At 36.0% G+C, this 23668-nt stretch overlaps 1 protein-coding gene across 1 annotated transcript in view; it reads left to right on the plus strand.

Annotated features, from left to right (window-relative positions):
* Positions 1-22504, plus strand: part of ANAPC4 (anaphase promoting complex subunit 4) — a 41967-nt gene extending 19463 nt beyond the window's left edge. The window contains exons 17-29 of the mRNA XM_045550467.1: positions 5275-5330; positions 7889-7935; positions 9150-9206; positions 9598-9654; positions 11899-11992; positions 15954-16051; positions 16609-16670; positions 16753-16791; positions 16888-16989; positions 17786-17860; positions 18769-18942; positions 19633-19756; positions 20180-22504. Coding sequence (XP_045406423.1) covers positions 5275-5330; positions 7889-7935; positions 9150-9206; positions 9598-9654; positions 11899-11992; positions 15954-16051; positions 16609-16670; positions 16753-16791; positions 16888-16989; positions 17786-17860; positions 18769-18942; positions 19633-19756; positions 20180-20407 — 1213 coding nt within the window. The 3' untranslated portion in view covers positions 20408-22504. The remainder of the gene's footprint in view (positions 1-5274; positions 5331-7888; positions 7936-9149; positions 9207-9597; positions 9655-11898; positions 11993-15953; positions 16052-16608; positions 16671-16752; positions 16792-16887; positions 16990-17785; positions 17861-18768; positions 18943-19632; positions 19757-20179) is intronic.
* Positions 22505-23668: the final 1164 nt, after the last annotated feature.

The following is a 23668-nucleotide window of genomic DNA, read 5'->3' on the forward strand; positions in this document are numbered from 1 at the left end:
TTTTCTTACAGAACTTTAAAAGCATTGTTCCATTGTATTCTGGACTTTTTATTGCTGATAGAAGGCCTGGTGCTTCTGATTCATTCCTTTGTAGGATTTTTTTTTTTTCTTCCTCCTTATCTTTGAAAGCTTTGGTCTTTGTCCTTGATATGTTGAAATTTCGTAACAGCATTTTTAGATATGGGTCTTTTCATTCATTGTACTGAATAAGGAAGAGCTATTTTAATCTGAATTATCTTGTGTCATATTTTGAAAATTTCTTCTTCTCTCTCTGGGTCTCCCTTTTAAACTAGATTTTTGTTCTAGAAATCTATTTGGTCAGATATTAGAATTATGGATTAATCCATGAATAGATCAAAAATGTCTCTGATATTTTCTCTCTATTTTTCATATCTTTTTGTTTTCTGAGAAATTTTTTTACTTTATTGTTCAATGGTGTCACTCATCAGTAGACATTTATTGAGCACTTAACTGTGTTTTAAATGAGTTCCAGATGCTGAGGATATAAGAGTGGGTAGAACTGTTATAAATCTCTGCCTTCGTGGGTGTTATGTTCTAATGTATATGAGACAAACAGTAAAAAAAAAAAATAGATAATTAAAATATTGATGTATAGTAAGTCAGAGAGTGACAAGTAGTGCTGAGAAAAACCACGCAGGAAGGAAGGCCTACGGCATGCTGGCCTAGGGGACACAGTTTTATGTAGGTGATCCGGGAGGCCTCACTGAGAAGGTGGGTTGGAAGGAGACAGGAAGAGAATGAGCCCTGTTGATGTTTGGGGGCAGAAGGGACAGTAAGTGTGAAGGCCAAGAGTTTGGGGCATGCCTGGCCTGTTTGAGGGACCCGAAGGGTCACTGTAGCTGCAGTGGCCTGAATGAAAAAGGGAGAAGGTGTGGGGATGAAGTGACAGGTGATGGAGGATGGCCAGGTTGCATAGAGCCTGTAGGCAGTTGCTAGGACTTTGCCTTCTACTTTGGGTGAGAGGCCCTTGGGGAGTTAGGAGTAGTGGAGTGAGAGGGTATGAGTTAGCTTTTAAGATCTTTCTTTCTAGTTAGTGTCGAGAATAGATTATAGGCAGGCAAGGACAGAAGCCCAGAGAGAAATGGTGGTTCAAATCTGGTTATATTTTGAAAATATAATCAATAAGATTTTTTCAACGATTGTGTGTAGATGGTGAAATAGATGAAGGAGTCACAGATAATTAGGAGTTTAGGGCCTTAGTACTGGGAAGAGTAGAATTGATAATTTACTGAACTAGGAAAGGGTTGAGGGGGGCAGGTTTGGGGAGGGGAGTTGAGTATGATCAAGAGTTTGGTTTGGACATGCTATTAATAGATTCTTCTTTAAACTATATTTTGAAATAATTTCACACGGAAAAATTATAAGAATAATAAAGATAACTCTGTTAATACTTTTCCCCTGATTCACCATTTTAAAATATTTTGGTATATTTATTTTATCATAGTCTTTCTGGAAACATTTGAGAGTGTGTTGTATGTATCACGTTCCTTTACCCTGTAATACTTTAATGCATATTTTCTAAGAATGAGGTTATTTCTTTACATAACCATAGTACATTACCAAATGTAGGAATTTTCACATTGATACAGTACTTATTCTAAAACTCAATTCAAATTTTGCAGTTATTCCAAAAATGTCCAGTATGATAAGATGTAGTTCAGGATCACATATTTGTTTTAGTTGCTGTGTCTCTGTAATCTTGAGCAGTTTCTCAAACTTTCTTGGTCTTTTATGATAATAGACATTTTAAAGGGAAGCAGGTCATATATAATGTGTGTATATATGTACTTACTTTATGTTCCTCATTTTGAGTTTATTGGCTGTTTCTTCATGATTTAGGTTATATCCCTGGCCAGAAATACTGCAGATTGGTGTGTCCTCGACAAGGCATCACATCCATTGGCTCACAATGTTTGTCTGCCCGCTTCTTAGTGATGTTAATTTTGGTCACTTGGTCCGCGTGTTAGGCACACTGAATTTGAAATGTCTGTTGGATCCACAGGTGGAACTGTCCAGCACATTGTTGGTTATATGAGACTATAACCTCAAGGGAGGGGTCCAGGCCAGAAATGTAAATTTGGGAGGCATCAGCTCATTGGTGTTCTTAAAGCTGTGAGATTGGGTGAGGTGAGGGGTGTGCTTAGAGAAGAGAAGCAACCTGGTTTACGGATGGGGCGATGAGGAGCCAGCACAGGAAGTTGGGGAGAACAGCCAGGGCAGCGGGCGTCCTGCAGGCTGGGTGAAGACAGCATTGCAAGGAGGAAGGAGGGATCGGTTGTCATATGCTGCTGAGTCAAGTAAAGGGAACACCAAGATTAGAAAAATGTTACTGGAACAGTCACTTCAGTGGAGTGGTGGGAGCTGGAACAATACAGACTAAGAGCAGATGCAGAGAAGCCAGCGAGTACAGCCTCTTGAAGAGTTTTGCTGTAAAGGGAACGGCCAGTAGTTAGAAACAGAACTGTTGGGTTTTGATTATTATTTTTATATTGGGAGAAACTAGAGCATATAAGAGATCTTCTAGAAGGGAAAAAACTGATGATGAGAGAGGGGAGGGTTGCTAGAGCAAGAGTATGCTATAGTATATGTACTAGAGTATATGCGCTAGTGCGGTATAGGGAGGGGTTGGAAGAGCAGGGGCAGAAGTTCATCCCCAGTTATAGGAGGGAAGGCTGAGGAAAGGGTGACAGAGGCTGGTGTATGCCGGGGAGCTTGGGGATGTTCCCTTCTAGGTGCTTTTGTTATCTTAGGAAATCCTCTGTCATCAGTCAGCTCAGAGTAAGGATGGGAATAAGAGTACAGGAAAAGCTGTGAAGCAGTTGTCCAAGACATCCAGTATGAGTGCACTAACGGGACAGAGGAGGACTCATGAGCATTCACGAGAGCGGGAACATGAGGCCAGTGGCATGGCTGCAGGGCCCACTGTGAGAGTAGACACAGAGCAGGTGAACAGTTGTACCAGGCTTGGTGAGTAAAAGCAAAGCAAGAGTGGCAAGGGAATTGACGCAAGGATCGGATTAAAATGATGACCCTCAAATCTGAACTAGTTTAGGAGGGAAGTGAGGACATGCAGGGGTGAGAGATGGTGAAAGGGGGTAGAACCAGTAGATAGTGCATCCTAGTGGGATGAAGTTTGGGACCCTGGAGAGGGGACCCTGAACAGATAGAGGCTGGTTGGTCAGTGGGATGCGTGAGATGGAGATTCTGAGGGGTTGCAGTGGATAATGAAAGTCTAGGGAAAAAAAAAAAGGCTAGGGTGTGATCTTTGGAATAAGTAGCTAAGAGAAGGTTGCAGGACAAGATCATTGAACTGAACCATTCTGTTGAATTTCTTATTATGGCCATTCTGTCTTTTAATTTCCTAAAGTGTTTGCTTGTTTCTTTAATCCTCTCATTCTGTGGATGTGGCTGGCATCTTCTCACATCTCTCTGAGGATATTAGATTTTTAAAAAGTCTCTGTTGTTCCTTGAATTATCCCCACTTGATGGGTTACTTTTTTGTTTATTTTGGTCTCTTATTGCAAGCTTTCTTCAAATACCTGATGCTTGGTTGTTTACTCATGTTTATTCATGAGGCATTTAAAGTTGCTTGAATCTCTGCGTGCAGGGATGGCAAGGAGCCAGAACCTGAATGCCAGAGCATGTGGGCTGTGCTTCAGGCTGCGGGTGCCCACGTGGACGTGCCCTAGCTCTTCCCAGTTTGTTCAGTTTCTCTGAAGAACCCTCTGTTTCTTTGTTTTTGACTAGAAGGTAAACCCCTAGGCATTCTTCATGTTTTGGGGAAAGAACATACTGACCACACACTGTGTTACATTTTCATTGTGTCGCCTGTGTCTAGCCCTGCACATGGCCCTGGTGTCTACTATTGAACCTGGTGTTGCTGGTGTCTGAGTGTCCCTGCATTCTCCAGGCTGGGCGGCTCCCTCCTGCCTGGCTCGTGGCCTGCACTGTTGAGCTTCCTTGGTCATCAGTCCCCCATCAGCTTTTCACATTTCTGAAATTTAATTTCTTTTCTATTGTTCTCTTCATTTTTGTGAGTTTCTAACTTGTGCCCCTCCCCATCCACTGCCATTTTAATAGAGTTTTAGAAGGTAGAGTTTTAGAAGTGATAGACGCTTGTGTTCAGAAGACAAAATAAAAGGAGAAATGGCATTGCTTTTCCTGGATTCTGAAGTGTTTTATAGTTCAACATATTTGCTGAGAGCAAATACAAAATATTAAGCTTTCTGTGATCGCCTTTCAGTATGAAAGGTAGTTTAACTTCTTGTTCTTTTCAGGTAAGTAGAATTATTATAGGATACAGATGAAGAAACTGAGGCAGTGAGAATTTTGATGTTAGCCTGGTTGCCTGGGGTAGAGTGAGGTTAAGGATTGGGAAAGACACAAAGGAACTTTTTTTTTAATTATTGCTGCAGGAGAGTTTTGATTATATTGCTTGACTAAGGGATGTTGCCGTCTTTTATCTCGTGTTTTACTTTGTACAGAAAGGTTAATGATACTGACCTACCTCTCCAGCAGTATTATGAAACTTAATACTTGGGAAGGGCTTTGAGATTTAGGAATGAAAGAGCAGGTATTACTTGCTTAGAGTAATTATCTTATAGATGTGAGTGTAAAAAGATTTTTAAAAAATGGCACCCATCTCTGTATTCAGAAACAGTTTTATTAAAATGAAGATGACTTCCATTTGTAACATTTAATTTTTGGGGTACATTTGTATTAAAGCCCAGGGAAATTGAATTTTTGTGATCTCAGTTATTATCAGAACCAAAAATCAGCTTCCAAAAGTAATGTCCACTTATTAGAGGTTGTGACATAGTACAAATTTATAATAACGATTTTCTGTTGGAGTTGATGTTTTTTCTTCTTACTGACCAGTGAGTATTTTCTTTGAAGCTGACAGTAATGCTGATAACTGTTTTTTCCTGATTTCTTTTATTTGCAAAGTTAGAAAAGGATTTCATACTTTACTGAAGGCTAGAAAGACTATTACACACTTTGTAGCAAAGCTGTTGTCACCAGCTAGAATCTGAGTTATTTGCTTTATTTTTGAGAAGAATCAGGATTTGCTTTTTTTCAAGTTTTATTTTTAGGCGTGTGTTGGATTTGTAAAATCTGCTGTCCTGAGGACTTAAATGTCATCCAGATAGGATAAAATAGAATGGCAGGGATTATTGTATTCCATGACAGTTAAACAATGATACATCAGCCACACATAATAATCTGATTTCTGATTTATTTTTATCTTTTTAGAGTTATAGATAGTAGTATGAAAAACTTCAAAGCATTTTTTCGGTGGCTCTATGTGGGTAAGTTAATTGAGTGAAGCATTCTTATTTTAACACTTTTAAAAAACTGTGGGAATATCATCTTAGACTGTTAAAATTACTCTAGTAAAATTTCAAATACTGATAAAAGTAGAGAGAAGAGTGTCAGGAACGCCTTGCACCTTTCATGCAGCTTCAGCAGCTGTCAGCACATGGCCAGTCTTGTTTCATCTGTGTGCCCACCCAGCCCCGCTTCCCCTCAGAAATATGTTTTTTTAATTTTTATTCATTTTTTATTGATAATGTACATATTTGGGGGTGAACGTGATAATTTAATACATTCATATAATTTGTAAAGACCAAATCAGTATAATTGGGATATCCATCACCTTAAACATTTGTCTTCATGCTAGAAACATTCCCCACAGAAATATTAAAGCTAATTTGTAGCACCTGTTGTCCCTATCGCTCATTGATATTTCACCCTTTTTTACCTTGTAATATTTCCTTACGTTAAAATAACATTTTTGAACCCCTGCTATATATTAGGCACTGTTAGGTACTAGATTTAAAAAAGTGAAAAGTAAGAGACCACCTTTGCCCTTGGGTAGCTGATGTCCTGTTTGGTACTTTGGTGTTCTGTCTTTAGATCTCTGCTGTCTAGTACAGTAGCCACTAGCCACATGTGGTTATTTAAATATATTTAAATTATATAAAATTATATATTTGGTTCCTCGATCATACTGGTCACGTTTGAGGTTCTCATTAGCCACACGTGGTTAGTGGCAACATAGAAATAGAACATTTCTGTTATCACTTCTGTTGGGCAGTAATGCCCCAGCTAAAAAGAATGCTGACCACTTGAGGTGTTTCTTTGTATCTGCACAGTGTCTTTGCGTTTGGGTAGGTAGTTAACAAATATTTATTGACTTGATATTAAATGTTTTCATATTCACTCTGCAGTATATGCATATTTTATTTAGGTCCATTTTTACTGCTATTTTTATAACCTCTCAGTCTCCTTAAAATAATCCAGCATACACTTCTGTCCAACATGTGCAAAATTTAGTGTATCTCATATTTGTTAAAATTCCTAAAGAGGAAATAGAAGGTAAATTACCTGTAATGTGCTAACATCCTTGAAACAAATCTCTAAATATTCAATTTTATTAATAGTATTATAAAAGTAGACTTCATATTTATCAGCCTAAAATAATTGCTTTTATTTTAAAACAGTGTGATCTGCAGATGTTAATACTTAAAATTTTTAGATTTTTCTGAAAACTGTATCAGTGCTAGCCATAGTGAGTAACCAGAGTGTTTATTAGCCAGCCTGTTTAAGATCTAAGTTGTTAATTAGAATAAATTACAATATTAAAATTGAATGAGACCTTAGAAATCATTTTCTTTAACAGAAGTAGTAGTTGGGTTTTACTTATTGGAGGGTAATTGAGGCAGTTTCTATTCTTTTTTTTTTGAGACAGGGTCTTGCTCTGTCTCTTGGGCTGGAGTGCAGTGGCATCATCGTAGCTCACTGCAGCCTCAAACTCCTGGGCTTAGGCGATCCTTCTGCCCCAGCCTCCAGAGTAGCTGGGACTACAGGCGCACGTCACTGTGCCCAGCTAAAGTTTCTATTCTTATTGTATGTCCTAACTGTAATAAGAATCAGGATTAGAAGAAAAATGAATTATTGCTGAACCTTTGTCATTTGTGCAGGACATTGCAGAAAGCATACAGAATTAGAGACCTGGAGACTGGAGACCTAATATCATCCTGGCTTTGCCACCAGTATCTCTATTAACCTTGGTTTTCTTTTTTGTAAAATGTAATCTCCATAAAGGCAGGGACTTCTTTTATGCTGATGTATTTCTAGCACCTACAGTATGCTCAGTAAGTTTCTTTTTGGATTGATAGGACTGGAACTAAATTTTAGCTCGTTTTTCAGATAATTTAAAAGTGTGAATTAAAAACAGTTTCTAAAGTAATCTATATTTGCCAAAGTACTTCTAACCTGTTTCGTGCTGAATATACACAATTAAGATGCATATTCAAACACTATACAGAAGTACATGTGATGTACTTAGTTTTGTCTGAGGTGGTCGTAATACAAAAAACCCATGAGGACAATCCTATGAAAGGACAGAAAGGATCAACCACAGATACTAGATCAAAGATAAGTGTATAAATATGCATAAATGTAAGTGTGCATATGTGCCTATAAATCTTAGTGCACATATCTTCATGTAGCAAAAAAGATCAAGGGAAATAAACACTTCTTTGGTATTGTAAGACTTTGGAGGAAAGAATGACAACAGTTGGATTTATTTGTCCTGAGTAGCAATGGATATGAATTGAGGGAGAAAAAGAAAAATAATAGTTTAGAATGGTTAGACCAACAGTTTTCAACCTGAAAATATAAATCAAATTTAAATTCTTCACTGTTTAGCTTTTGGAAGAAAAATAAGTTTTGTTAGGTGAAAAGCTGTTGAAAATTGAAGATTTAGTCCAGTGAAACACATTTAGTCTTTGAAATGTATTTATAATTAAAATTATATTTTTAATTTTACTTTAAAGATAATTTTTTAACTTTATATTTCCAGCAATGTTGAGAATGACAGAAGACCATGTGCTTCCTGAGCTGAATAAGGTAATATATATAGTAGTATATTTTCATAATGTGTTGGTATTGTCCTGGTTGAGTTCAGCTTTGCTGGTTATCTTGGAACTCTTATTCAGTTACTAGTTAACAGGATATCAGGCTGTAGACATTAGATCCCTAGATCTCTTAAGCCTTTTTTTTTTTTTTTTTTTTAAGAAATTTGCAGTTGTGTAGTTTTTCATTACATAGATACCTTTATTATGACTGTCTAAATTTGTAATTTTCATGTTTGGATAAGGTTTTATAATCTATATAAGGTAACATCCTTGTATTGTTTACTTGGACTTCCTTAAATCTTATTTTCTTTGGAAGTCAAGTACTTAGATATTAGTACCTATATTGATGTCTGGTAAGCACATTTCTTTCTAACTCTGAGGATTGTGACAAGTGGTGACGGAATCTTCTTCCAGGGAGATCTTATGGAAGAGGGCAAAATTCACATTTGATTCCTGTGGCTCACTCCTCCTCACCTCTGCCCAAATTGTCTGTTCAGAAAGATTAGGTCATTTTGAGCCTGAAAGAGTAGAGAGCATTAAAATTAATTAATTAGCCTGTGTGTACTGGCTAAGAAAGAGATCCTCCATTTTCTATAACTTTAATGCTAAGTAGATCTTTTGCAATATGGGTGACTGGATGTGGAAACCAGGAAAGTTTCACAGTAGTTGTTTTTCTGACATCACTGTTAGCATTATTTGGGGAGATAAAATATGTTAATTGTTGGGAGAAACTTCAATGTGTAATTTTTTGAGGGCTGAAGAACTGGAGTGGGGTGAAGGCAAGGTCATTGTAAGAGGCAGGGGCCAACACTAAAGCGAACAGCGCTGTTTACGCGCATCCTTTAATTGAAGTTGAGGCTACTTTTCTAGGCTTACAGTTCCCCTTCCCAAAGGATGGACCCTTGCACACAGTCTTGGCACAAGTCCTAAAAACGGTAATAATAAACCAACTGTGGGCCATAAGGAGTTATGTAGCTATTGGATTAGCTGATTGGAAAATGAGTTTAAATGTTTAATTATATTCTTCTCAGAACCCTAAGAGTTCATATTTTACAGTTGCCTGATCTATATTTCCATGAAGGAACTGTGCCTATTTTCCCATGACTTTTAGTAGATAGTAAAAAGGTCACATTTATTATTACATAGTATTTCTTTTATTGGGAAGCTTCCTTTTATTTTGATTTGTTTTCTTTTTGTTGTTGATAGATGACTCAAAAAGATATCACATTTGTTGCTGAATTTCTTACTGAACATTTCAATGAGGTAAGAAATTGGTATTTCTATAATGGAGGTTTTTGGAAATGGTTGCAGTAAACCTAGGTAATGATAAGAAAGAATTAAATTTAACCCAATTTAATTGAAGTCCTTAGCCATTACTTTTTTTTAACTACTGAAGTAATTGAACTAATTAATGGTAGCACTTATTTATTAGGCATAAAGTCTATAAATTTTCAGAAGAAGCTGCTTCTAAAGAAAAAAAAAATCTGTAAATTGAACTTTGTGTGTGTGTGTGTGTGTGTTATAATTACAATACATGAAAGAAAAGAGTGACTGCCACTAACAATTCTCTTAAAAAGTAAAGTTTATGGTTTAAATTTAAGATTTTTTCTTTTGTGAGTTGACTTAAGAATTAAACTATATTTATTCTTTGTAGGCTCCAGACCTTTATAATCGAAAAGGAAAATACTTTAATGTTGAAAGAGTTGGTCAGGTATGTATGGGCTTTGGATTGGATTTAGTTTCACTAATGTTTTTTGATTTTTAAGAACTAATTTTAAAACCTTAGCAGTGTTAGTCTTTATTATCCAAAGTTTATGGAAAGTAATACAATACCAAATTGCATAACAGCCCTAGCCTTTTGGTAAAATATCCAAAAAGCAGCAGTTTTTAAACTTTTGATTTCAGAACCATTTTACATTCTTAAATTATTGAGAAACCAGAAAGAGTTTTTGTTGTAGATTATTTATCACTGATAGATATTATTAGGTATTAAACATTAAACAGAATAAAACATTATTTATTTCTTAACTCATTTAAAATTAACAATCCGGTCGGGCACGGTGGCTCACGCCTGTAATCCTAGCCCTCTGGGAGGCCGAGGCGGGTGGATCACTCGAGGTCAGGAGTTCGAGACCAGCCTGAGTGAGACCCCGTCTCTACTAAAAATAGAAATAAATTATCTGGCCAACTAAAAATATATATATAGAAAAAAATTAGCCGGGCATGGTGGCGCATGCCTGTAGTCCCAGCTACTCAGGAGGCTGAGGCAGTAGGATCACTTAAGCCCAGGAGTTTGAGGTTGCTGTGAGCTAGGCTGACGCCATGGCACTCACTCTAGCCCGGGCAACAAAGTGAGACTCTGTCTCAAAAAAAATAAATAAATAAAAATAAAAAAAATAAAATTAACAATCCACCTACCATTACATGTTAATATAAATATTTTTAGTGAAAAATAATGGTATTTTACAAAACAAAATTTATTGAAGGGGGCATTGTTTTATATTCTTGCAAATCTCTTTGATGTCCAATTTAATAGAAGACAGGTAGATTCTCATAACTGCTTCTGCGTTCAGTCTGTTTTGATATGTTTTTGTTAATGTATGTAAAAAAATCTGGTCTCAAGTGTACTCAAAAGTGTATAGTTGGAAAGGGAAAAGTATTATACTAGCTTTTTCAGATGAGTATAGATATTTTATACTACACAAAATTTTGACAAGTAATAGTACCTTAAAGGTTATTTTCAATGTGGAAACTAAAATTGCACCTGTGAACTTTTCATACTCTGTCCGTTAAAATCCAGTCGTCTGCCTTGCACTTTGTATGGATCTTTTGTCCATGCACGATTCTGTAACCTCATACATTGGTCATTTTGGAAATACTGGTTATCTGAGTGATGCAGCGCTTCTGAATGCTGCCACCTTTCATTATATTTTAACCAAAATCCAGATTTCATTAATAGCACCACCAGTCTCATCAGAAAAGTCTTGAAGTGTTCTGATGCTGTCAGGCACACAGTGGCAGATGCAGGTTTTCCAAAATTTTAACTTTTGCTTTTGAATTTTATTATTAGCAACAAATAACTGTTTGGTAACAGCAAACAGTTGGTTTGCTCAAAGTGACAGGGTCACTTTATTTTTCAAGACAATATCTGCCAAATAACCAAGTGCCAGTCCTTCTTTTAAATAAAAATGTAATTTCATTTTTTAAAAAGTGCCTAACTTCACTCACAACTAAAACAATTTCATAAGTGCTTTTTCCTCGAGATAACCATCATACTTTAGTATGCAGCAAAAGTGCCTATTTATACTTCTCATTTATGTCACCTAGAATATTAAAGATTTGTACTCAAGGGCTGAAGTGTAATAAAATTAGTAATTTAATAGCTTCATTAAAGATAAATGGAACTATGAGTATGTGGCAAAAAAACCCAAAAGAATACAATGACTGCTAGTATGATTTGGGACCACTACCTTTACTCTTGGCGAAGGCACCAGTAGTTTTCCACCATCAATGCAAATGTCAACACAGTGAAAGGACAAGTAACATCTTGGTGTTATTATAAAACTAGTATTGACCTTGTGGATCCCTGAAAGCATCTTAGGGACTCCCAGGGGTCTGCAGACCACACTTGGAGAATAGTTTCCATAGAGTATATCAATAGTTGATACTTGTAAAACTAACTTACAACTTGAAATGTGTTCATGAAAATGAAACACAAAATTGAAACTCTATGGTTTCTACATCTACAACATTGTAATCTTCTAGTAGTTTTCAGTTTGTTGATATGCTTGACATTTAGCAAATTTTGGTCACTTAGAATAATAGTAGTGCACTGTCAGAGGACTTGGCAATGAAATGAAATAACTTATTAAATAGAAAAATGTTAAATATAAACAGTTTTGGGGGCCTAATTCTTTGGTTTACTAAATTTAAATTTTTAATTCTGTATTTGTAGTACTTGAAAGATGAAGATGATGATCTTGTGTCACCCCCTAACAAAGAGGGAAACCAGTGGTATGATTTTCTTCAAAAAAGCAGCCACCTTAAAGGTATTTCGTGAACCAAGTAGACATTGGCCATATTTGTATTTGTTTGAGACCTGGTCTTGAGTAGATCAGCTAACAGTTTTGCCGAACACTTGCTGAATACTTATCTGAGTTCATTAGACTTATTTTTTATGTCTGTTGTATTTGATTAGAGAAACAGCAAAATAACCAATATTGTTAAACATTACTATGATAGAAAACATTCTGAAATTAACTGTGCAGTAATAAGATTGCTTATTCTTAAGTATTCTTACATTGTCTATTTTGTACCCTATAAAAAATAGAATGTTGAAGGAAAACTATAGAGCTAACTAGTGAGAGAAATCTATTGTGTCAATTCTAGTTTAACTCCTGAAAGCATAATGATCCTTAACCATATTCTGAGGTTGTAGTTTTTTGGTATGCATACTTGTTACACCTTTCATTTTCTAGGACCTTAAAATATTAATATAATAAAACTATCTAGCATTATTAGGGATGCAACACATAAGGGCAACCATTAAATATGTCAAAACTTTTCACCGTTTTAGATGAAAATATTTTTAAAGCAAGAATTTCTTTGCATTTTCAAGAAATAATCTGACCACAGATTAGAAATTTCTTAGAGCCTTAGAGTAATAGCTAATTAACTTTTATGGCGTGCTTACTCTGCCACATATACGTTGTGCCTCCTGTAATCCTTACAAGAACCTATGGGGTGGGTACTTGTTACCCCATTTGCTAATGAGGAAGCAGAAGGTTAGAGAAAGCCCAAGATTGCACAAGCTGATAAGCCATGGCTAGGATTCTGTTAATGTCAAAGCCTGAGGTTTTAACTAGACTCAGTACAGGTTGAGCATCTTAATCTGTAAATTTGAAATCTGAAATGCTCCAAGATCCAAAACTTTTTGAGTGCCAACATGTTGCCACAAGTGGAAGATTCCACACCTGACCTCATATGACCATTCCCCAAGTCAAAATGCAGTCAAGAACTTTGTTATTCTTATTAAAAATGTTGTATAAAAATACCTTCAGGCTGTGTTTATAAGATGTATATGAAATATCAATAAATTTTCTGTTTAGACTTGGATCCATCCCCAAGATATCTCATTATGTATGTATAAATATTCCAAAATCCAAAAAATTCCAAAACACTTCTGATCCTGTGCATTTTGGATAAGGGATACGCAACCCACTTCTATTTGGTTACTGCTTATATGAATGACAATGCATGAGGGAGAAAATTCTTTGATGCCGAGAACTTTGCTTTTGTTTTAACTGTAGAAGTCCAACTTCTTTTTCAGAGCAGGACCTATTTTTGTATTGCTCGAGAGTCTTAAGATCAGTGGAGAGATTCATTGATGTAAGTTAAGTACTGAATGGAGGGAGAATAAGTCTAGTTCACTCCACTCATTTACTGTATTTAATTAAGATGCAAAAGGAATAAGGAAGGATGCCAGGGGAGGGGTGATGGCATATGTCAGGAGTAGTGGTACCTGGGCCCTGTCGCCATATTGGCTAATACTGATTCTGGGAACCTTTTTGGGTCCTACCCTCTTCCTTCCACCCCCCATCTTCTGTGTCTGAATAAGAAAGGCCTGATCTTAGCCAGCCACAGAACTCATGTTTAAAAACACATGTACTTCAGATTAAGTTCATTTTTTAAATGTTCAAGGTAAAAAGCTTGTGGAGAGTTTAGACAAGTCCATTACCACATTAACTGCCATGTGAGTTGTATTTAACTCTGTTTTGAGCCAAGGGCCTCATGAAGCAAAGTCTGGGCAAAACCCTGCAGTTGGTTCATGAAAATTTTACTTGTTAATGTTCTTATTGTTACAATTAATATTGACATATTCTAAAAACGGGGATTAAATGAATAGAATTCAGTAAATTTCAGTTTTCATTAATTTAGAAAGGATCATTTTGTTTTCGGAGTTTTTATTCTGCTTTCCTAATAAAACACCATGGCCCCAAGGAAATTTTTTTTTTTTCCTAGTGTGGCAGTCAGTGAATTTATTTCCCAGTTTCTTAGTCTGATATGAAATAATGCCAGCTATCATCATAGAATTATTGAGGAAACATCAGTGAAACTTTTGTCTCTACTATGTAAAAATCACGTGCTAAATACTTGATCCATGTACTTTCTTAGGGCACATGAGAGAGTTAGTATTCTGTAATGGGATGACAGTCAGTGCTATGGAAGCTGGATTCCCTGGGTTGGAATCTTGCTCTACTACTTCCTAGTAGCATGTCGGGGAGCAAGTTGCCTAACCTCTCTGTGCCCCAGTTTTCTCATCAGTAAAATGAGGATAATAATCACAACTCCCTCAAAAAGCTGTTGTGAAGAATAACTAATTTAATCTGGATGAAGCACTTAGAATAGTGCCTGGCACTTAGCATATAAGCAGTGAGTATGTTAGCATCTGAGCTGTTTTTACTCAGTGTTTCTGATACTAAAATGAGAGATATTTTTCCCCTCCTCACACCAGCCAATTCTGACACCAACTGGGTATCCTATAATGCAGTTCTGACACTAAATCCCCAGAGTTGGGGCAGACTACACAGGGGTAGGGGTTCAGGCATAAAAGACCACCCTCACATCACACTTCAGTCTCCAGTGTCAGGTCCCCAAGTCACTCACACTTCTTTCTGTCTGACTTGGCTGCAAGGTCAGTCGTTCCCACAACCCTCCCCACTTGATGATTTGCTAGAATGGCTCCCAAAACTCAGGGGAACACATATGTTTACTGGTTTGTTGTAAAAAATACAACTCAGAAGCAGCCAAATAGAAGCAATGTGTCGGGCAAGCTATGGAAGGAGAGGTGCAGAGCTCCCACCCCCTCCCAGCACCTCAGTGTGTTCACCAGCTGGGAAGCCGTCCACACCCTGTTCTGGGATATTTATGGAGGCCCTGTTAAGTAGACGTGGTTGATTAAATCATTGGCCATTGATTGTTGGGCTCAACCTCCAGCTCTTCTCCCCTCCCTGGAGGTTGGGGGTAGAGCTGAAAGTTCCAAGCTTTTAATCAAGGCTTGCTCTTTCTGGTGACCAGCCCCTGTCCAGAAGCTATTTAGGAGTCAGCCAGGTGTCTCCTCATTAAAACAAAAGACACTCCTATCACCCTTATCACTCAGAAATTCCAAGAGTTTTAGGAGCTCTGTTCTAGGAACTGGGGACAAAGACCAGGTGTCTTTTTGTGATACCGTGGCATCTGTCACCTGCTGGGAGCTTAAAATGTTAACATGGTTAAAACTCATTTTATTCAGCATAGCTTTACATAAGGGAGGCCTACAAAGCACAGTGGAAGAAGATGGGCTTTAGAGCTGGACTTGGGCCTAATTCATAGATCTAGGTACTTAGTCGTTTTCACCCTGGGCATTTGCCTAAACCTGCTAAGCTTCATTTTTCTTTTCAATCTGTAAATTGGAGAATGTGACACTTTGTGTGGCTGTTGTAAGCAATAGAAATAACAGACATAAAAATAACCTAGTATTGTAGGTGTCAATAGATGCTAAATTATGTATTACTTTCTCCTGATAAAGTAGCCTTTTAAAAAGTAAAGAGCTTATTTATTTACATGGAACTAGTTTCTAGTGTCTTGTTTTTGAGACTCTTACAAAACAGTCCATGCTGTTTTCATTTCATTGTGGCAAAGAATAGAAAAGAATGAACTTTATTTCATTATATAGCTTATGGTTCTCAAATCATTCCTTTCTTCTTACGGCCAACAGAAAGATACAGTTGGATTTTGGTGGGACTAAGTATGGACTAAGAGGTTTTTAGAGGGCCATCAGTGGAGAATGATGAAAGGCAGGAGGCCATGGTCATTTTTAATGAGGTTGTGTGAAAGTATTATATAAAGAAGTGGCCAGTGAGAATTCCACTTGTGAGGTAAACTGTGGGCTAGCTCTAAGAGATTATTTTCTCCTCATCATTGGTTTGCTATAAATTTTTTTGTTTTTGTTTCTGTTTTGTTTGAAACCAGAAAGTCCTTTGCTGTTTCCTTATTATCCTCGAAAATCATTGCATTTTGTGAAAAGGCGGATGGAGAAAATTATTGATCAGTGTTTGCAAAAGCCAGCAGTAAGTGTGGAAGAAATGCATGTCTTTGCGTAGGAGCAGTGTATACAATATGTGGCTCACTGATGTAAATGATCTTAGTTATTAGAATGACCTATATGAAAATGCTGATATTCACCTGCTTTTGACTAATAAAAGTAGTTTCATATGATTCAACCTAATATTCCATCTTGTTAGTTTCTTGTGTACATTTTTAAATATTAGATTATTGAATGCATTGGTATATGGAATATTTTATTTTCTCCCAAAACAAATTCATTGGAAACAGTCTTAGTTATAGAATTGATGTGTCTCATGTTTACTACCAAAGAGTGTAAATGAATGGTTGATATGGGAGTAGAGGGAGGTGGTCTTTAGTCTACCATGTGCTTAGGTCCAAGGTCCTTTTCGGCATAGAATTTTCTCTTCTCTCTTCCTTACTGCTATAACTGTCATTAAAGTTTCTTGTGTGCAAGCTTTGGTGATATAGATGATTTTTTATTATGCTTAAACAGTGATGGTCACTTTCTGTAGACTGTGTGCATATAAATGTTCTAATTATATTTTTAAATCTTATCTAGGATGTAATTGGAAAATCGATGAATCAAGCAATCTGCATTCCATTATATAGAGATACTAGAAGGTAATTCTTTTTTACCCATTGGGTGGTATAATTCAGCAGCCCTTTTAAATTTTTCTCACCTTTTTTTTCCCTTTTGTTTTAGTGAGGACTCTACACGTAGATTATTCAAATTTCCTTTTCTGTAAGTGTGTTTCTTCCCTATCTTGTGTGAATAATACAGTTTTGTTCTATACTTTGATAGTTAAAAACCACTATGACATTAATTTTTTTTCCTTAGGTGGAATAATAAAACTTCAAATCTACATTATCTCCTTTTTACTATTTTAGAAGATTCACTTTATAAAATGTGCATTTTAAGGAGACATACTGATATTTCCCAGTAAGTATTAATCTGAAGTTTGAATCGAAGAGATAAGATTTTATTATTTTTAATAGTGAAACCTACAACTTCCATTCCAATATTTCAGGTGTTAGTTAAGCTACCCTGTGTCTTTAGGTTTGTCATTTAACTGTTCTGTCTTGGTTTTTATGTCATTAGGATGATAGCACTGATTTAGGAAGCTGTATGATGCCTTCTTGTTCTAGATTATTTAATTTGTATTGGTATATGGTTATTATACATAGGATTTTATTTTAGGGTTAGGAAAAATATGACAGCAGAAAGCTCAGGTCTATATTATATCTCATGAACTTTTAGAAGTTCAAAACTATATTAGTTGGGTACCTTATAGAAGGGGTTTTTACCTTGAGTTAAGTATGCCTTTCATTAAATAAGAGACTTTGCCCAGCAGACTCGTTTTGAGAAATCAGAGTAAAAGTCCTGAAAGATAAATTATATTTAGAATGCCATTAGTATTTTAAAAATGATTTTTAATTTGCATTTGAAGGAAATTTTTAAGACCAAAATGTAGCAAAAGAAATAATTTGGTTATTTTATTCCAGATGTCCTTAATTAAGCTATCTAGTTACTTTAGTGACTGTAAGATTTTAAACCAAATTGGTTTATCTAGGTGTTAAGTTATCAGTATTCTAGAGAAGAGTTATGGTGCTTTGGTCTGGGAGTTGGTATTTAGGTCAGTGTACTAACAGTGGCAATCATGTCCTTTCAAGCATTTAGATTGTTAGCTATCCAGGTTGTTCCACAAAGTCTCTTTTTTTCCCCTTCTTTCTTCAAGATCTGTAAGTAATGGACTAATTGCTATTAAATTTGGAAGTTTTACATATGCCACAACTGAAAAAGTCCGAAGAAGGTAAGTCTTAATTCCTGTTTGGATGAAATGTAGATACATGTGATATGTGTGTATGTTTAGTAAGTAGAATTATAGGTATGTGGTCATACTCAGTTATAGTGATGATATAGGTAAAAGGGCTTTGTCACTTCCAATGAAGGGGGCAGGATTTTTTCTGTATTTTATACATAGAGAATGATTTGACTTACAATTGAATAGAACCTTACTGCCCTGCAGGAGTTTACAAAACATGGTTTCCTATAATTGATACTTTTGAACTCCCTGCGTGCTGAGAAAGTAATATGGTTTCAGGGGGAACAGGTGGCCTACAGGGCTGACGTTCTTGTTACAACCAAAAACAAAGTAAGGTGATACCATTCTCACTGATCTGGGATTTTCTTAGGATCCAAAAGGGTAACAGTACCCAAGTCATCCCTGAGGTTTTGCAGGGGAAAGAACTGACACTAATCATAGGCTAATCTTTTTCTCACTCTTTTTTCCTCACATAAATTTTTTTTTATGATAAAGTCTTTGGAGTTGTTGTCTTTTTTTATGTATAAAATTTTGTTTTTACCTTCAGTCTAGTTAACTCTGTTTCCTCAAGGTATATATAAAGTGTCATTCATGGAATTTCCACAAGCTTAAGGCCTAACCATTGATGTGAAGAGTTTTCTAGAATTGTGAACCAACTTCACAGATTTTTTTTTAATGATTCCCTATTTTTAAGGCCTAGTTATATTTGTGAATAATCAGTACAACAGGTAACTGTGATTTTACTACAAATTAATGTATATTTTAAATGTTACATAGAATGCCACTTAATTTTTAAGTTATTTCTTTCTGTTTGGTGCCAGTATAATGTTATCTAGACAGTATTTTCTCCACAGTCATGATCATCTTTGATATAACAAATTTTATTTCAATTCTAGCATCTACAGTTGTTTAGATGCACAGTTTTATGATGATGAAACTGTAACGGTAGTTCTTAAAGACACTGTAGGACGTGAAGGAAGGGATAGACTCTTGGTCCAGTTGCCATTGTCTTCAGTGTATAACAGTGAAGATTCTGCAGAGTATCAATTCACTGGAACTTACTCTACAAGGTAACTGACTCATTAGTAAAGTTGTCTTTTTGATGTTACAGTTAAATGTTTTTTAATGTATGCTATAGATTCCAATTTTTTAGGTATGCTAGATAATAGTTATTAAGTTACTAGGGATAACCATAGAGTTAGCTAGCCAAAATACTTCTATTTTTTTAATTTAAAAAAATGCTGGCTTTAATAGCTCTTTTGTCCCTTTTGTCTCTTTACTAGTAAATCAAGAAGTATTTGCTAGAACAAGGTGGGGAATTATTTGGAGTGGAGAATGGGACTTTTTAAAGTTATATTTTCAAAGATAGCATTAACCCTAGTTTGTAGTAGAATTATTTTAGGTTTGCCTTACTATTTTCCTTTCAGAATTAGGACCTCAGTACCCATGTGGAAAGTGCACCCCCAAGTCCAAGAGATGGCTTGTAGTTGACTGAGATTCAAATAACCAGATCTCTAATTTGAAAATGTACCTATTTACTTTCCGTGAAAGGGAATAAAAAACCTTACTAAGATGATATTCTATTTGGAATTACAGTATTTTTGTGGAATATCATATCACAGTGTTTTTATACAGTGGCTGCTAAAATTGTATTGGAAATAGGACTGTGGGTAGAAGTCAGCCCCATAGCTGACCCTGATACCTCCTCTATGGAGAACATCCCCTCTTCATTCCTGGTTTGGCTTTTGTCCCCTCTTTAGGCTAGATGAACAATGTAGTGCTATTCCCACACGTACCATGCATTTCGAGAAGCACTGGAGATTACTGGAAAGTATGAAAGCACAGTATGTTGCTGGGAATGGTTTTCGAAAAGTGTCCTGTGTGGTGAGTATTTACAGATTGTTCAATAACTAAGAAATATAGCAGGAAGTGACATTGCTTCTGTGGCTCCTTCATCAAATACATGATATATAAGATCCTCTTGTGCAAATACTTATGATTTATAGCTTTTATTGATTATGATCATAGAGTGTCCTTAGCTGTTTTTTTCTCTTGTTCTGACAAAGCTTACTAAGTAGTTAATGATAATTCTAGATTTTAATCTCAGGAAATTGCTACTGTTGTATGTGAAGATCCTTTTTATACAAAATGAAGACTGAGTTTAGTGATTTTATTGCAAATTGATGGGAATGTAACTTTCCTGTAAAACCATTTTTTGATTCAAGCTTCTGAGTTCTAATTCCTTGTATATGATTTATTAGTTAAGACATTAATTTTTAAATGCTTTATGTGGCCTTTTTTTTATAGTTAAGCTCCAATCTCCGTCATGTGCGGGTATTTGAAATGGACATAGATGATGAGTGGGAACTCGACGAGTCTTCCGATGAAGAGGAGGAGGCCAGTGATAAGCCTGTAAAAATAAAGGAAGAAGTGTTGTCCGAGTCGGAGACAGAGAACCAACCAGCCGGCACTGCTGCTTTAGCTCCAGAGATAGTCATTAAAGTGGAAAAACTTGACCCTGAGCTAGACTCATAATTTAGTTTGCCATTTTTGTGTCTGTTATTAAAGCATAAAGGACATAGGAGATGGACTAAGACGTCTTGGACCACTTTTAATTTTCTTTGTGTAACAAAGAAACAGTAAATTTTACTTTTTCATATTCTGTTTCATCTTCTCAGTGATATAGTCACTATAATAGACTTTCTTTTTGCTGAGATATCTTTTTAATACTGTGTGCAGAGCTAGTCTTTAAGGAAAACATAAATTGAATGTGAAGACAAAGTTCAGTCTTTCCGGTCAAAAGGTAGGTATCAGGAATTATTCCTGTATCAGAAAGAAATTACATTTAAATAGTCATTCATCACTGGATGTTTTGATGCATTTAGTATTTTTAAACCGTAGACATTTATTCCTATTTGTCCATCTTCCCCTTCAGGTTCATATTAGGTCTCCAGGATGCTTTCAAAATTATGTTTCAAAATAAATTATATTGATTTACTGTAATGCAAAGCCGAAGATGGATCTGTCTTTTATGTCTTAAATAGCAAAAACACTGCTTGATATTTACATGATTATCTTTTCTTATTTTGTTGCTGTATTTGAACTCTGAATTCTTTGAATCAGCAGTGTTGAGATGTGTCTTTTTCCTTGTTTTGACTTCGTCAAGGACATACAGTCATTATCTATTTGATTGACTACTTGGGAACATGAGAAATATGGATCAACTAAACATAATCTAGCGTTAGTGTAGATAAGCTGCTATTGATTTCCTAGTGCTCATTCCTAAAACAGAATAGTGCAAAGAATTTCCATTTTATATATGAATCCCAATATCAGTTCACTGATAAATGAAAAGATCACTTTTTAAAGCTTTAAGTATCTGTAGGCAGGAAGATAGACTATAACCAGGTGAGTGGGTAGGTAGCTGTTACACTTGGATTTTAGGTACCTGTCTCTCTAGGTAGTCCAGCCTACTGAAGGGAAGACTAAATGGAAGCCACAGCCGTGTGTGCGTAGCATTCGGTGCTGATCGGCAGGAGGCTGTGCTGGTCTGCAGCCTTGCCTGTGATGGGCCTTAAACCCAGTTAATAGTTATTTAAATGTTTACTAATGGTTGGTCACTGTTCATGGGATAGTGCAGGATGTCTTGCATTAGCTTTTGTGAGCAAGAAAGGTAAACTGTCAGATGACATTACGGAGAAATTGTAGGTTATAGGTGTGTATGGCATTTTTTGAATGAATGTATTGTACAGATTTACCATGTAACATTTAAAGAGCTTAAATGGATCTTAGGGCAAATAATTACAGCTTATTCCTAGAATGATTTACAGTTTTACAATAAGCAGCCAGGTTTTTATTAGTAATCTGTCCCACGTGACTTCAGCATTGGATTTGTAAAGATTTTTCGATATGTACATGTTTGCTTTCTGTGGTTCCAGCCCAGACATAAGTTGAAACTGAGACTCTCAAACTCTTCCCTTGTCTTGAACCAGGGATCAGTAATACTTCTATGGATATACTAGCTATCCCTTAACATCGAGTTAAATTAAGTAATGTGACTCATTCCTAATTATGGGAGAACTGTTTTTCATTAATGCTTCTAATGTATATAGCAAATATTTAGGAACTAGAATTGTATCAAACTGAAAACAGTTTAAATTGATATCTGAATATCTCAAGTTTTAAGGTGTATAGAGCAAATAATTTTCTGTTTATTGTATGTTTAGAAATATGCTATAATTTTTATATCATTAGACACTTTGCTTTTAATATTTAGAGTCAGTCTGATCATTACAGACTGTTACTTTATTTTTAGTATGTTTAGCTGCACATGCTGAATTTGAGTTTTGAATTTAGTGAAATGTGGGGATATGGAAGACCCTGGGGACCCCACAGCGCCTGGCCCTGAGACGGTGGGGTAATTGAGTGCCTCTCTCGGGGTTGGAGGACTAAATGAGAGGGGTACTTGTAGAGCGTTGTGGTTGGCACATATGAGATACCTGATAAAGACAAGCACTTCTTATTTACAGTATTCTGTTTTTCAAGGTAAATTGTGTTCTAGGAATTTAAATAGTTTCTCTTCTTTTGCCAGACTTAATAGAACTGTGACAATAAATAGTCTTTCTGATTCTCTGGCTTTGTAGTTTTTTGTTGTTGTGTTCTTGATTTTTTTTTCTCAAAATAAAAATTTACACTCAGCAAAATGCTAAAACATTCTATTTTTTTTAATTCAGAGCACTTTGAATATGAATGTGAAGAAAACTATTACGGTATAGCCTTGAGTTTATGATGCCATAACTAGGGGAATTTATATATATGTATCTGAGTTAATTTAAATATTTTTGCATTCTTGAGAGACGTCCAGCATGCAGATATGTATCAGTGAAATCATGGGTTGCAAAAAATGATTTCACCAGGAGAAAATCAGTGTTTTTGACACCTCCTGAAGTTGTGACAATTGTCTATAGACTGTTTACTAGAATTTACATTTGACTGTCCAACATATTTTTAGTTCTCACTGAGCACAGGGAGATAGTACTTAGGATTATATTAAGTCAAGGTCACAAAAACCTTATGAGAGCAAGGAATATATTAGCACAGAAATGATCTCTTATGAGTAATTTTCAGTTTAAAAACTCTCAATTGTTATAAATAGTTCTAGGAAATGAATTGTTAGTATGGAAGGTAGTCCATGTTTACTTTGCACTTTTGCCTTATTCTGAGCAAATGAGAACTTCTATAACAGGATTTCCTATGAAGCATGCATCACTACATCAGAATTGCCAGGGCCAGTAATTAAAAATGCAAATTCATGGATGCCACCCTAAGTCCACTCAATCAGAATCTGAGAGTGGGGCCCAGGACTGCGTTTTTAACCAATTCACCTGATTATTCTTATGCCCATAAAGGTTTAGAACTGTCTTCTGTGAAAGCTGTTTTTTAGAAATTGGATGGTTATAATTTTTTAATTGTACGCTCATAAGATGTTCTCTGAGATGCATTGACAATTGATGTATTTTTTCCTTTAAAAAATGACCCTAATGGGTAGTTAGTTGTACATGCAAAATGCCCACACTTCCATAAATATGTTTAAACGATGGTGAGCATAATTGTATCCCCGCTCTCTCTATGCACCGCAGCACGTAGAAATGAGTCCCTTAGGGCTGCATTTCAGCCCTAACAAGATTATGTTCAGCCAAGTGGTAGATGCCAGGTTGGGTACGTATGGACCGTGCTGGTAATAAGCCATTACAGTTCATAAATGTCACCTTTCCTCTGGTGTGTGCAGTCAGACTG

The sequence above is a fragment of the Lemur catta genome, chromosome 4 (genome assembly GCF_020740605.2).
Source record: "Lemur catta isolate mLemCat1 chromosome 4, mLemCat1.pri, whole genome shotgun sequence".
NCBI classification, from domain to species: domain Eukaryota; kingdom Metazoa; phylum Chordata; class Mammalia; order Primates; family Lemuridae; genus Lemur; species Lemur catta.